The sequence below is a fragment of the Cyprinus carpio genome, chromosome B15 (assembly GCF_018340385.1).
Source record: "Cyprinus carpio isolate SPL01 chromosome B15, ASM1834038v1, whole genome shotgun sequence".
NCBI classification, from domain to species: Eukaryota; Metazoa; Chordata; class Actinopteri; order Cypriniformes; family Cyprinidae; genus Cyprinus; species Cyprinus carpio.
Genome location: NC_056611.1, coordinates 15,235,899 through 15,250,395, shown reverse-complemented (window position 1 = coordinate 15,250,395; position 14,497 = coordinate 15,235,899). Strand labels below are relative to the sequence as shown.

Below are 14,497 nucleotides of genomic sequence, written 5' to 3'. Positions count from 1 at the left end.
CAAACACACATTCTTGTGCTTAAATATAACATTTCCTAAATGATGCCATCAGTGAGACCTTTAGTCTGCTAGTGTTTGTGTGTCTGTTGTTGTTTTGTTGGTGTGGCACACTTGTAAAGTCATGCAAATGAGCCTTGTTTTGATTGAAAAGCCATTTGGTGCTGCTGTTTTGTTTTATTCTAATGCATGCGAATGTCAATTCAGCTTTACAGCCATGTAAAAATGGCCCATCTACTGTCTTGATGGGCTGCTTCTTAAATTTTAGAGCAACTAGCATTTGTAATTTAGGCTTTTGACAGTATTTGATGGCTCAATATGATATAAGAAGTGATTTTAGATATCATGATTCCACTACATTTTGTTTTATATCACTTGCTCACCAATGGATCCTCTGCAGTGAATGGGTGCCGTCAGAATGGGAGTTCAAACAGCTGATAAAAACTTCACAATAATCCACAAGTAATCCACACCACTACAGTTCTTCAGTCAGCATCTTGTGTTTGTAAGAAACAAATCCATCGTTAAGACATTTTTAACTTCAAACCATTGCTGAAATATGAGTCGTCTATCCATAATAATGCTTTCTCCAGTGAAAAATCTGTCTTGTCTGAATTTGGAAAGAAATCTGCATAGATCAAACACTGTTTACAAGTGAAAACAGTCCAAAAAAGTTCTAAACAAATATGTTGATAAATTTTTTTGTGAGGGGACAACATTATGGATTATGGACCCGTATTTTGGCCGGAAGTGATGGTTTAAAGTAGGGCTGCACGATCATGACAAAAAAAATCATAATTGTCAATTATTCCCTTGAAATTGTAATTGCGATTTATTAATTATGATTATCACAATTTACATTGAATGATGTTCATACCACTGTTTAATGCAACTGCATGCTGTATTTTTATATGAAAATAAACAAGCTGAAATAACTCTAACTGAAAAACCTTTAGTGCGTTTTTATGTTTAAGCCTCAAATGTCAAATATACATCGGATTGGTTTCTTCTTTAAATTATAAAAAAAAAAGTAAAAATATGAATAGTATTATAATGTTATACTAAAACAATGGAAAAGCCCTTAAGATAACACGTAGAAAGAAAAAAAACATGCGTGCAGAATAACGTAAGTGGACTTTGAACAATTAATTGCCACTTTGAACATTACGTAATTGTGGCATCCATAACTGTAATCGCGATTTAGAAATTTGATTAATTGTGCAGCCCTAGTTTAAAGTTAAAATGACTTAATTATGGATTTGTTTTTTACAAACATGCAGCTTTTCACTTCAGAAGACATTCATTGATGGATTGGAGTGGTGTGGTTTTAATCAGCTGTTTGGACTGTCATTCTGACAGCACCACATCACCCCATAAAATCAAATAATCAACAAATGATCAAATGATGAAATTCTTAAAATCTTCAAATCAGCTCCACCTTAACTTACGACTTGACTTGACTTGACAATGGAGAAACAAACTCCTCTATGTTGTTGTTGATGTTAAGCAAACTTTCATTTTTGGATGAACTACATCTCTCATTGTTAAACATTTCATAATGTACATAAAAACGATTCCTGCACACACAATATTGTATGTTTGTGTGTGAGCAGACGGCATACCCCTTGATTGACAGTATAGACCCTCAAGGATTTGTGATGTACCGGCTCTTCAGAGATGCCACACGCTACATGGAGGGCCACCATGTTAAGGTAAACTACACAATCTGCTTGTCTATACATCTGCTTCTCGATATCATGCTTTGCTGGTGATGTGCACAAATTCACTCTCAGTATTTAGGACACTTCTCTGTTCCTGTAAACAGTGTCCACCACTTACCGTAAAAAATTCAGCTGTCTGGTATTTCACCCCTACATGGCCATGGGTCTTTTGAGTCACAGTATTTGAGATAAGCCATATGTCCCAAAACAATTAAATATTTCACTGCCCTCAGGTAGATGCTGCTCATTTGACTATAAATTGTCATAAAATGTTTTCTTGTACAGTTGTTGATAGGTTGGTTTCACTAAAGTCCACTTGTTCTGGGGAAACCCATTCATAGAACTGTGAAGTTTCGAAATGTGTTCTACAATCCTGATTCACAGACGTTCATTTCCTAACTTCCTAATTTCTCACAAATGGCTTTGAGTAAAGGAGTAAAATACTCCTCCATGTGTATGTAATACAGTACGGTCTGATCTTATTGCTCAAGATCCCGCCCCGTGGGCCCCCTCTCCTGAGTGACCCGGGCAACATTATGGCGCGATGCCCCCTGTGTCTCTTCTGCATGCCGTCCTTCTGTTCGCCCATTGATTTCCCCACTGCTATGTCCTTATTCATTTTTTATTTTCTCAACAGCCCAAGACAATAGAAATTTCTTCCCCTCCTTCTCCTCCTCCCCCCGTCTCTCTTCCCAGGGCTCATTAACCTTCTCACCCCCCCAATATCACATCTACAATCCCACCAAAATTAACAAATCTAAATCCAGTTTTAAAATCAACTTTAGCAACAACACTTTACAATTGCATTACAGTTTTAAAATTAACTTTAGAATCTGTAATCATATTACAGTGTGCCAGGTTGCATTGTATATTATTTTATTCATTATACACTACCCTTCGATGTTTGGAGTTTTTTTTTTTTTAGAGAGAGTGAAATTAATACTTTTATTCAGCAAGGATGCATCAAATTGATCAAAAGTGATAGTACATTTATAATGTTACAAAAGATTTCTATTTTAAATGCTGTTCTTTTGAACTTTCTATTTAAATAACTCTTGGGGGGGAAAGTTCTGCATCACTAGCATCAGCATATTGTAATAATTTCTGAAGGATCTTGTGACACTGAAGACTGGAGTAATGATGGTGAAAATTCAGCTTTGCCAGCAGAAGAAAATTTAAATTTAAATTACATTTAAAAACTTATTCAAACGGTTGTTTTAAATTGTAATAATATTATACAATACTACTGTTTTTACTTAAGTTTTTTGATCAAATAAATGCAGCCTTGAGCATAAGAGGCATCTTCCAAAAACAAAAGAAAATCTTACCTACCCCAAATGTTGTAGTGTATAGAACATTGAAAAGTAATTCTTTTAACTCCATTTCTTTAATTAAATGTTGTTAAAATACCGTTATGAAGATATTGCATTTAAGATTGCATAACATGTTTGCTAATAGCCTAAAACAAGTTAGAGCAAATGTCTTTTGATTTATTTTTTCATTCTTTTTTGTCATTAATCAAAGTAAATTTACACAGTGTTATAATGTATTAGTTAGGACTGGGTATCGATTCAGATATCTTATTCTTACATTGCATGTACATCTGCACTTTGTTGTTTATGCTGAGAATTTGCAAGCTGAATTCAGTCAGCAAGTGCGCTCTGAACAACAAAACTGATGTTTCAGCGATGACTCATCTGAATGCCTCTTGATTGGCCATTGCATTCATAAGCTCAGCATAATAGTGTGTGATTGGTTATAACGCGGAACATTAAAAATGCGGATACTATCGTCTATCGGCACAACCCTATAATGTATAAAATGAAAAAATATATATTCATTTGCTAATGAAGTTGCTAAAGAATACATTTAACAATGTTTTTAAATTTAATGCGTCATTAATGTTCCGAACCGAAATGATTTGCAGTTCATACACTCACGCTACTTCGTAGCTGCTTCTAATCGTACACAAGCAGACATGAGTGTATGCATGCGTATTTGCGCAATAGGTCTTCTCTCCGGTCACATTTCACCACTGCCTGTCTGGCCTTGTCCACCAGACCCCCATCAGCACTCTCTCTCCATCCACCTTCTGCCAACCCACATTTATTTCACTCCGCTTCCCCTCCTCTCCTCCTCCCTCACCTCCCATCTGGCTCTCAGAAACAGGTGAGGGAAGGAGCAAACAAAGTCAGATAAGTGTGTCTTCTAAAGAACTGAATTAACGTCTAGTACACTTTCTAAAAACAATGCGAAGTTTGTAGAAAACTGGTGCCATGACAAGACTGAATGCAAAAGCAGCAGAATGCATTTTTGGGCCAGCATGAACTTGATCGCTTTGAGTGATGCATGACGGAAAGGTTCCCTGGTATTTATGTGAAACTCACAAATGTGCTCAGTTTCCCAAGATGGCCTTTCTGTGAACCGTTTGGTAGAGTTATGACACCAGTAGATGCTGTTGCTCCCCTCCCCCAACACAGAAAGGGGGTGGGACGGACTTTGATTGGCAGGTGCGTAGCGTGGCACGTGCGTATAGTTAGCGGCACGCTTCCTCCGGCTCGTGCTTCAGTGTTTTACCTGGGGAATTGGAGAGACAAATAAACACTACACTCATAAACACACCAACTATAAATAGCATACACACAAATACACACTAGCTACATAAACTTACTAATTACCATTAGGTTTCACATTTTGAATGCGATTTAGACACCATTAAGATTGCATGTAGCTATAATCCATAAAAATCTCATTATGTATGCATACACGCTCATACACTCAGTAACAAATACAGTGAAACACACACTCTCGCTCCCGGGGGGTTTTGGGGGTCCCTCATTTGGAGGCAGATGTGGGTAATTTATTGTAAATGCTACGGAGTGTGCCACTGTCAAGAGGGCTTTCTTTTCGGGGCCCCTCCATCTCTCGCCACGCAATTTTTTTTTTCGGTCCCTCGGGGGGATGCTGATGACCTCAGTGATAGAGAGAGTGCAGCGTCCCTGTCCATCTGCTCTGTAGGACCACCACTGAGACAGCTGGCCCAGAGAGAGTGTGTGTGTTTGTGTGTGAGCGAGTGGGTGAACGCCGGGGCCAATGGGCTGGTGTTAAGTCTATGCACCCCTACACAAATGCAGAGGTGTAAATATGGTTCGCATCAGTGTCACAGAGACGTTTGGGGTGTGAGAGGTCACATTTAACCTCAATTTGTATGTATAGCTGTGATAAGTAGACTGCAGCTAGTTTACTAGATGTCAGGGCTCTTGAAGCCCACAAGAGGCAGAGCATTACAATGATTTTAACACATGTAAGGAGTGTTTTGGGGATTTAACCATAGTAAAATCACTGTACCACACAGCCTAGAGTGGCTTTTATCACATTACTGTTCACTTGCTCATTAAAAAAAAAAAAGACTGCTCTGTTAAACATCTGTACAAATAAATAAAAGTCTAAAAAAAAAAAAAAAAATACATATATATATATATATATATATATATATATATATATATATATATATATATATAATTTTTTTTTTTTTTTTTTTTTTTTACATATTTCAATTTTTATATTCTTAAAGGGATAGTTCACCCAAAAATGAAAATTCTGTCATTAAAGGGGTCATATGATGCTTTTTTAAAGATCATTATTTGGTGTAACTGAATATGTTGACATACTTTAATGTTCAAAAAACACAGTATTTTTCAAATACTGTACATTATTGTAGGTCCTCTTTGCCCTGCCTCTCTCAAACGCATCATTTTCTATAAAGTCCCTCCTTCTAAAAAGCGCAGTCTGCTCTGATTGGCCAACTGACCCAGTGATTTGTGATTGGCCAAACACTGCAAGCACTCGTCAGAAATGTAACGGCCCTTTCCATAATCGCGAGCTTCATGTCTTAAAATAAATGTAAAGACAGTTAATAATGTCCTTAGTTTTACCATCAGTTCAAGCCCGAAAGGGGAACAGAGTCGCGTGACAGACACAGTGATGAAGCTCCTATGTGTTTGCAGTACACAAGCCACAGACGGTTAAGACAGCTGACTCCACTGTGTGACCCTGTCTCTCTCTCTCTCTCTCACACACACACATGCACGCAACGCACAAAACTCCACATTTGAACAGTCAACAGCATATACTTAAACTAAAAACAAAACATACATACAGTAGCTGATTCAGAAGTGGCAGATTGTCATAGGAAAGTCAGAATTACCTCCTCTCCTAGGTTCACGAAACGGTCGTCCATAATTGCGTTGCTGTTCTGTTGTAAGTAATCTTAAAACTTCCTAAATGCATCTACTTTCGGAAGGCCAAATAAAGTGCCTAGAAACACACAGCATCTCCCTGACATGGCTGCTTCAACACTAACTGCGGTTACTGAAACCACGCCTTCTTTCTTTGTGTGAACATTTGGGCGGCATTACGTAAATATTTCCACATAGTGACGTAGAGATGTGGGGGCTTGTTTAAACGAGCCGTTTTAGGGGGGCGTGGCAGAGTCTTAACTTTGATAAAGAATATCTCTTTGAATTTGAGACTGCAATATACCCTCCATAGACAGCAATATTCATGCACCAAGAGCTTGTAACACTCCAAAGAGAAAGGAAAACTTGAAATCGCATCATATGGCCCCTGTAATTACTCACCCTCACAAATCCGAGCGCTTTATAACCCTGAAAAGACAGCAACACAACTTACCACGTTCAAGGCCCTAATAAATCTGAGAGCACTCTGACCCTCCATAGACAGCAATGTAATTACCACGATCAAGGGCCAGAAACGTAGCAAGGAGATCGGTAAAATAATCCATGTGACATCAGTGGTTCAACCGTAATTTTACAAAGCTACAAGAAAACTTTCTGTATGCAAAGACAACAGAAAAAACGACTTTATTTAACAATTCGTCTTCTCCGCATCTCCCTTGCGCCATTTTGGAGGGTATCCACTGAACGTAAACAGACTGACCTTAATCATGGTAATTACATTGCTGTCTATGTGAGAGTCAGAGAGCTCTCAGATTCCATCAAAAATATTTTAATTTGTGTTCCGAAGATGAATGGAGGTCTTACAGGTTTGGAACGACATGAGGTTGAGTAATTAAAGACAGAGATTTCATTTTTGGGTGAACTATCCCTTTAATTATATTTTTTACATATTTATTTCTATTTTTATTTCTTCATTTTATTTTTTAGTTTTTTATATATATTTTAAATCGTTAGAATGTTAGCAACAGAAATAAGCAATATTTCAAGTGCAATATCTTTGGAGTATGTTTTGATGAACTGTGATGGTTTTAACTCCTCCCTTCTTTTAGATTGATTTTTGAGAAAATTGAGATCATTTTTAGTGAGACCATTTTATGTACCTTTTTTCTTTGTTTTTGTTCTTTATAACTTAAAAAACACGTGAAAAAATGAGGACAATAATAAAACTTCACAATCACGGGAAGAAAGGAGGCGGGAACCGGCGAACACTCAAATTAAACTTTAATAACAAAATAAACACAAAATAGCGCGACAGCCCCTCACGGTCGACTGCCGCGCACAAACAAAACCCAAACACAAAATAAAACCCAGGCCTGGTCCTCTCTCGTCCTTCACTGTCGTCGCTCCTCTTTTGTATCCTCCCGATCTCCTCCTTGGGACTCGAGACCGGTGAGTGGAGCAGGTGTCGCTCACCGACAGAGACGAGAGAGGGGAGAGAGGAAAAAAAAAAAATCCGGTTCCCAGACCCGCTGCCGCTCGGCCCTCCACCGGCTGTGTGAAGTCCTCCGCGGTGCCTGGCGGTGGCACTGGACGGCCCTCGGTGGACGGCACGACACTCCTCCGCCCCCTTACGGACGGCAGCCACCCCTCCACATCACGGGCGGCCAGCAGCGAGTTTGTCCGTCCCCGGCAACTCACTCCAGCCCACCGCCTCGAGTGTCCACGGCGCCAGACTGCTACGCCCAGCTCGATGGCACCGCGGATTCACCCCAGCGGCAAGGGATCTTCGGCAGCGCGTCCCTCCTTCCTCCCGGGTTTCGGCACCAGTGTAACAATAATAATAAAAAACTCCATAATTACGGGAAGAAAGAGGCGGGAACCGGCGAACACTCAAATAAAACTTTAATGACAAAATAAACCTAAAACAGCGCGACAGCCCCTCACGGGCGACTGCCGCGCATAAACAAAAACCAAACACAAAATAAAACCCAGGCCTGGTCCTCTCTCGTCCTTCACTGTCGTCGCTCCTCTTTTGTATCCTCCCGATCTCCTCCGTGGGACTCGAGACCGGTGAGTGGAGCAGGTGTCGCTCATTTCCCAATCACTCCACCGGCCTCGCTCCGTTCCACCTTCTAAATTATAAACAAACATTAAAAATAAATAAATTATGTACCTTTTTTCTTTGTTTTTGTTCTTTATTTTTGAGAAAAGCTGTGATAGCTTACATGGTGCTAAATTATAAACAAACAGTATAAATATATTCATATATTTAATAAATTCTATATTCTATATTTATATTTAGATATTTAATACATTAAAAAAATCAAGTATATAATTTTATTAAATTATACTAATATAAAACCATTAACTTAAATGTATTAAAGGGGTCATATGATGCGTTTTCCTTTCTCTTTGGAGTGTTACAAGCTCTTGGTGCATCTGTTAAGAAGATCTGTAAAGTTGCAAAGACTAAAGTCTCAAACTCAAAGAGATATTCATTATAAAAGATAAGACTTGTCCACGCCCTCCTAAAACGCCTCGTTTAAACACTCCCCCACATCTACGTCACGATGTGTGAAGATCTGCATAACGCCGCCCAAATGTTCACGCAAAGAAAGGCGGCGTAACTTTGATTCTCTCTGTTGCTGTTGGCGCCATGTCGTGGAGACGCTGTGTGTTTCATTGTGAAAGTGAAAATACTTTGTTTGGCCTTCCAAAGAGGACACAACTAGAAATCAGTGGCAGGGCTCTAGAGTGTGACCAATTTGGTCGCACATGCGACCTAATTTCTCAATCGTGCAAAAATTTCTCAAAAAAAATCTTTACGGATTATGATTATAATGAAAGAGTTTTTGTTTTCGATTTGTTTTATTTCGTTAAGTAATCATTTAAAGCTTTCTATAGATATATTTATTATGTCTGTGAGGCATGTTTTCACTGAGTGTCGGTTCATTTTTGTGAAAGACCAGACGCAGAAAGCGCAACGTTTTGTTGATATTGTGAGTGCACACAAATAAAAGACCCTTTGCAGTTATGAATGATGTATTACTCTTACCTTTATGTGCAAAAGTGATGGTGTATCTACTGAAAAATTGCAAGTGATCACGCTGGCATCTCCATGTCCTGAAGCGACTCCGCACAAACTATTGGATATAGCGCACATTTATCTGGGTCTAATGTTTAAGCATTGTTATATGCTTGAACTGTTTTATATCTATAGATTTTATTTTAGGCGAGTCGTGATGATTTGAGAAGGCTAAATTGGTCAAACATAGGCTCACTGTCTAACGTTGGCCGCTTAGTCGTTACTTTTTTTTAAAAAAAACTAAAACTTATAGCCTATTTAACAAACAAAAAATGCTCCAAACGTTTTTCTAAATCAACTTAATAAAAAAACTAAATGAAATATAATCACTTTGTTATTACATACAAAACTGAACTATTTTAATAGCTGAGACAGTAGTATAAGCTGTTTAGGGACTGTTTAGCTGTTCAAATCAGACACTAGAGCATCCCTTCATTCAGACACAGTGGAAGATCTGATCAGAATCAGTGTAGAGGGGCCAAGTCTGGAAGATTTTGATGCTAGAGAGAGTGTGGCCAGCTGGTTTAGCCAAGGCCAAAAATCAAGAAGGCCAAACTACAGGAGCTGGCAATCCGAGGGGCATGTGACTGCAATCGAGGATAGTCCATAAGACATTGAGCCATGAGATTTTCAGTTTGAAGCCCTTAAAACACTTAATTTAGATTTTGTTTTTATTTCATTTATCTTGATGTTTTAAGTTTAAATTTCAGCTCAGTGAAGCACTTATACAGATGTTTGCAGCACATTTTAAAGAGGACTGTTTCCTGAAGTGGTTAAGTTGTATTTACAACATTGTTCCAGAACAGTTCAAGCCAAATATACAGATGTGTGCAGCACATTTTAAAGAGGAGTGTTTCCTGATCCTGGGAGAGAAGACTACAATGCCAGCTGTTCTGACTCACAGTTTGTAAGTAGGCTAGGTTTACATATTTAAAGGATTTGCAACTGATAATTCAAACACGAGTTTTAAGCAGTGTTGAGCAGCGCTTGTTTGTCGTTTCTCAGATCACAAATGCAGACATGGTTTTATGTTTATGTGTCGTGATGCAACGCACCGCGTACAAACACAGTATAAGTCATTATAATCCGGAATTATGTCCCCACTGGATGCAACAAATGTGTCTTGTCACTCCATATTCCTGAATGAACAAAAACAACCCCAAAGGTAAATATGGTGCATATGCTTAAATGATATTCACTAATGACACTAACTGTTTGTCCTGCAGGACGTGTCTTGTTTGAACAGAGACTCCTCTAAAGTCATTGTGGTGGACTGTAAGCGAGAGGCATTCGGTCTACAGCCTTTCAATGGCCTGGCGCTGCGCAAGTGGGATGGCAACTCCGAGGATCGCACGCTCTATGACTTGGCTGCTTTCCTTAAAAGTAAGTATGCATGTGTGAGAGAAGAGTTCTGGGCAAATTGGAGTTGTTGGATTATTGTTCATTTGTACAAATCATTTGATCTCTATAGCTATAGCCATCAGCGGAGTGGAGGATGTGCGTTCAGTACTAGAAAACTATGCCCACCAATAAAACCCCACAAAAGAATACAAAAAAAGACAACAAAAGCACTCACAACAACTCATCACACCTCTCATATGCCATATCAAATGGCATATACAAATACATTTAATAATACAACATAAATATTTTGCACATACAGGAAGAAGAACAGAGACTTTCATACAACACAAAAAACAAGAAACATCTATATTCAACATCTAACATCGCATCTCGTCCCTGAACCATCAAAGAAGAATTGACCACCCCACACCCACACACAAACCTAATACAGTCCCACCTCGATTGTGACCAGCCACTGAGATGAGGATCATAGTCAGTCAGGTGGACAGTGTATGTGGGAGGGAGGGAAGAAAGGGAGCAGAAGGGCATGTGTGCAAAAAACATCTGAGGAGATGCTACCTTCCAAAAGACGTTCCATTCCTGTGGAAAATAGCACTTCCAGGACAGCAGACACACAGACATGTTGCCCTAATGTATGATCTCACTGAATAGAAATTGTTTCAGAGTGGTTGGACCAGTTTCTATCCACTTCTTGGCTCCCTTATCTCTGCAAGAAAAAATAACTCCCATCACAACTTAAAAACGAAACCTCACACCAACAACAATAAACAAATTCAAAACCACAACTAATTCTATACCCAACACCCTCATAATTTCATCTGAATATATCTGCTCAGCTAACGGCACATGATGCAAAACCTTGGATTTGTGTATGTGCTGTCTTTGTCATGGTGATACTGTTGCAGTAACCTCTCAAATAAAGAGCTCAATCTGGTGCTATTTCTCTTCTTGACAGAAATGGCCCGTCTTGTCTGAGGATGTGAACGTTCAATGTACTTCTTATTTCTTTAAACACCAAAAACACACAAAATAAACAAAAAACAAAACAAAACACCATTAATGTTCAACCATTTTCCATGGATTTTTTTTTTCTGTTTAAAGGTCTCACCCAGAGCAAATCTGCTTGAACTATGATGATGCTGTAAATGATGAACTTGTACTGTAATTTATTAATAATCATAATTTGTTATATGAAAGATAGTTATATAAGGTGTTTTTGGGAAGAAACTGTAGATTAAGTGCAACACTCAATGTTAAGGAAGCCTATTTCACAGTTCTGAGGAATAAAATTATTATTATGAGAGAAATTAAACAGTTATATTTTATCAAACATTAATTTATGGAGACAACAATAATATGTTTCTAAACTTGTTTTATTCTTCTATAATAAAAATTTTCATATAAAAATAATTTTCTGCCCTTTTTTTAATGTTCTGTGCAAAGGGTTTTTATATAAAAATGTCATTCAGTTCTGACTTTAGCTAAAATATTTAACATTTCTTTAATAATATGATAAGAATTCAAATAATTAAACGGTTGAATTTAACTCATGATATTTCTAGTGTCATTTGTTCCAAAAATATTAGGCTAGGAGTTTGAAATCACTGCAAACTCTACCAATATCAACTATTAACTACAACTTGCAAATGTGTTTAGACTGTTTGTGTTCCTCCGTTTGTCTCGAGTGAATTAGAATCCAGTACTAATTCAATTTCTCTGTTTCATTAACTTAATAATGCGGATAACCTCTCTGAACGAGTCGATGCAGCAGCACGCTTCAGAACGCACACAATCTGAGGCAACTGAGAGACACAGAATGCCATCATTTAAACCTCTGAAAATCAAAAAACCTCTATCTTGAGAGAGGACACGTGCCATTATGGCCTCACTGTAACCTCTGTCTGGCCTCTGCCTCTGCATGTTTTGCTTAGTGATACGAGACAGAAAACGCAGTACAACAATAGTTCCCAACAACTGAGAAAACATTCAAACAAAAATGTGGTGACATTTCATTAATCTGTATAAAACAGTCTAATTACAATGAATATTTTTAACTAAACGTTGTCATATCAACAACCAACAACAAAGCATGAAGAGCCTTAAATACATGATTTAGATTAGGATATGACGACCTTTAGCAGGCTAAGTAACAATTCCGGCCGATTTAAGTGTTTTTGATTCAATAAAAAGAACCGGTTCGTAAGAGTCAAGGGCCACGCTGTATGTCTACTGTATGATTTATTTAAAAGAACCGACTCTTAAGAGTCATTTGCTCGGGAGTCGAACTATCGCAGTGTAGATCACACTGTATGTGTTTGATTCACTAAAAAGAACCAGCTCATTAGAGTTATTGGTTCGCGAATATGAGTACGTAATTAAGTAAATAAAAATCATTCTGTTCATGCATTTTAAATGGAACCTGTCCCGAATAAATCTAGGTTCCAAACACCAGTTATGGGAAAAACGTTCTCAACTTTGGTACATCTGTACAAAGTGTTTCCGCTGACCTGTTAAATGAATTCGCCAGTGCCATAGTTTAACCCCACCAGACTGTTTCCCAAAGGTGTGAACAAATGACAGGCGCATAAAATGACGCCTCGGAGCATCAAGCACGTGCAGGAAGACTGGGAACCGGTCCGCGTCGGGCACCACGTGTCGCACTTCACACCTCGGCAGAGGAGCACCAATTCACATTTATTATTGCGCCTTCTGCCACTGGCTAACACCTCACCATAACTGTCGCCAAGTGTCATTTCACCCCCATGTGCCAATTCTCCTCCTCCTCCCCCCAGAATTCACTAGCACCCAGTCACAGACACGCTTTACCCCAGCCAAAGCGACGGCTCTTACACCGTTTGGATGTGAGACACGTGGATGGGAAAGTGTTAAGCACTGGCGCGCCAAGCATAACATCTAGAGCTTAATTTTGTAAGACGCAAAACCAGGCGATGAAACCATTACCGTGGTGACTTTATTACACTCATTAATGGGAAAGGAGGTTCGTGTAAGTTTGATCTATCATCCACCTATACAACTAAACCGTCCTCAAATAAGCAACATGCCCATCTACTATTTAACCATATGGCCACCGATTTCCCCACATCCCCCTCATCACTCTCTTTGTCGAATGAACATAATGAGCACACGACACCTATTTTGCTGAACATGTGCCCCATAAAGCGCGCATCAATACAGCTTCACGGCACAGGCAGGTCAAAAAATCTAATTGTAGTAGTTTTATATATGCCCTATGATATATGATTAGGCCGCAGATGACTTGGTCCTACAAAATTATACTCTTGTTTAAACATTAACAAGTAACATTAATATGTTAAGCCTTTAATCTGCTTTACATTTAACAAATAAATACCTATCCGACATACTAAAATTTTTTTTTAGTAAGAAAGTTTAAGTTTTTTTGCAAATAAACTCTTCAAATATACAAATATAACCCAGATAGGTTGGTATATTAACAAATGACATGCTGTATGCATAAAGTGTGTTATTCAACCAAACTCCATGATTTTATTTTTATTTTTATTTTTATTTTATTTTTTGATGGGACAATTTTCTTGTCCACACAGATAATATATCTCGTGTATTCATCCTTTTGTTCACCAGAAGCCAAGAAACCAGACTGTCTTAATAATTGTCCGACAATAAATTAACAATAGCAGCCCTTCTTAACCCCCCTAATCATATGGTGCCGTCCAGTGGGCAAAGCGTGCCTGGGGTAAAGATGGGGCCAGCGGAGGCACGCGCTGCACTCATTAGAATCACAATAGAAAATCACTAAAGCACAAGCAACAGTTTGGAACGCTGCGCATTGTTCGCGCGTGTCTCCCCTTTGGACATGGCCCGGTATAATGGTACAGAAACTTTCTTTCTTAAATGAAATCACAAATGGAATAGGCTACCTGCAATTCTTAATTTTGAGTTTCTGCTCGCATAGCTACTTCAACAACTGCTGCTGCTGCGTGCTCTAATTCAGCGCATTTGACTAATTAACCTTAAAGTTATACAATAAATTGATTATTTTAATTATAATAAACAAATCAGTATATCAGAACACATCCTATTATGCATATTTTCGTGTCCTGGTGACAAGGTGATGTGTGTGTGTGTATGTG

General features: G+C 38.5%; 2 protein-coding genes across 2 annotated transcripts in view; one reads left to right on the top strand and one right to left on the bottom strand.

Annotated features, from left to right (window-relative positions):
• timm50 (translocase of inner mitochondrial membrane 50 homolog (S. cerevisiae)) overlaps positions 1–10,542 on the top strand; it is a 31,508-nt gene extending 20,966 nt beyond the window's left edge. Inside the window, exons 8-10 of the mRNA XM_042739412.1 lie at positions 1,611–1,709; positions 10,229–10,385; positions 10,474–10,542. Coding sequence (XP_042595346.1) covers positions 1,611–1,709; positions 10,229–10,385; positions 10,474–10,535 — 318 coding nt within the window. The 3' untranslated portion in view covers positions 10,536–10,542. The remainder of the gene's footprint in view (positions 1–1,610; positions 1,710–10,228; positions 10,386–10,473) is intronic.
• Positions 1–14,497, bottom strand: part of sgsm2 (small G protein signaling modulator 2) — a 124,243-nt gene that overhangs the window by 70,578 nt on the left and 39,168 nt on the right. The window lies entirely within an intron of this gene.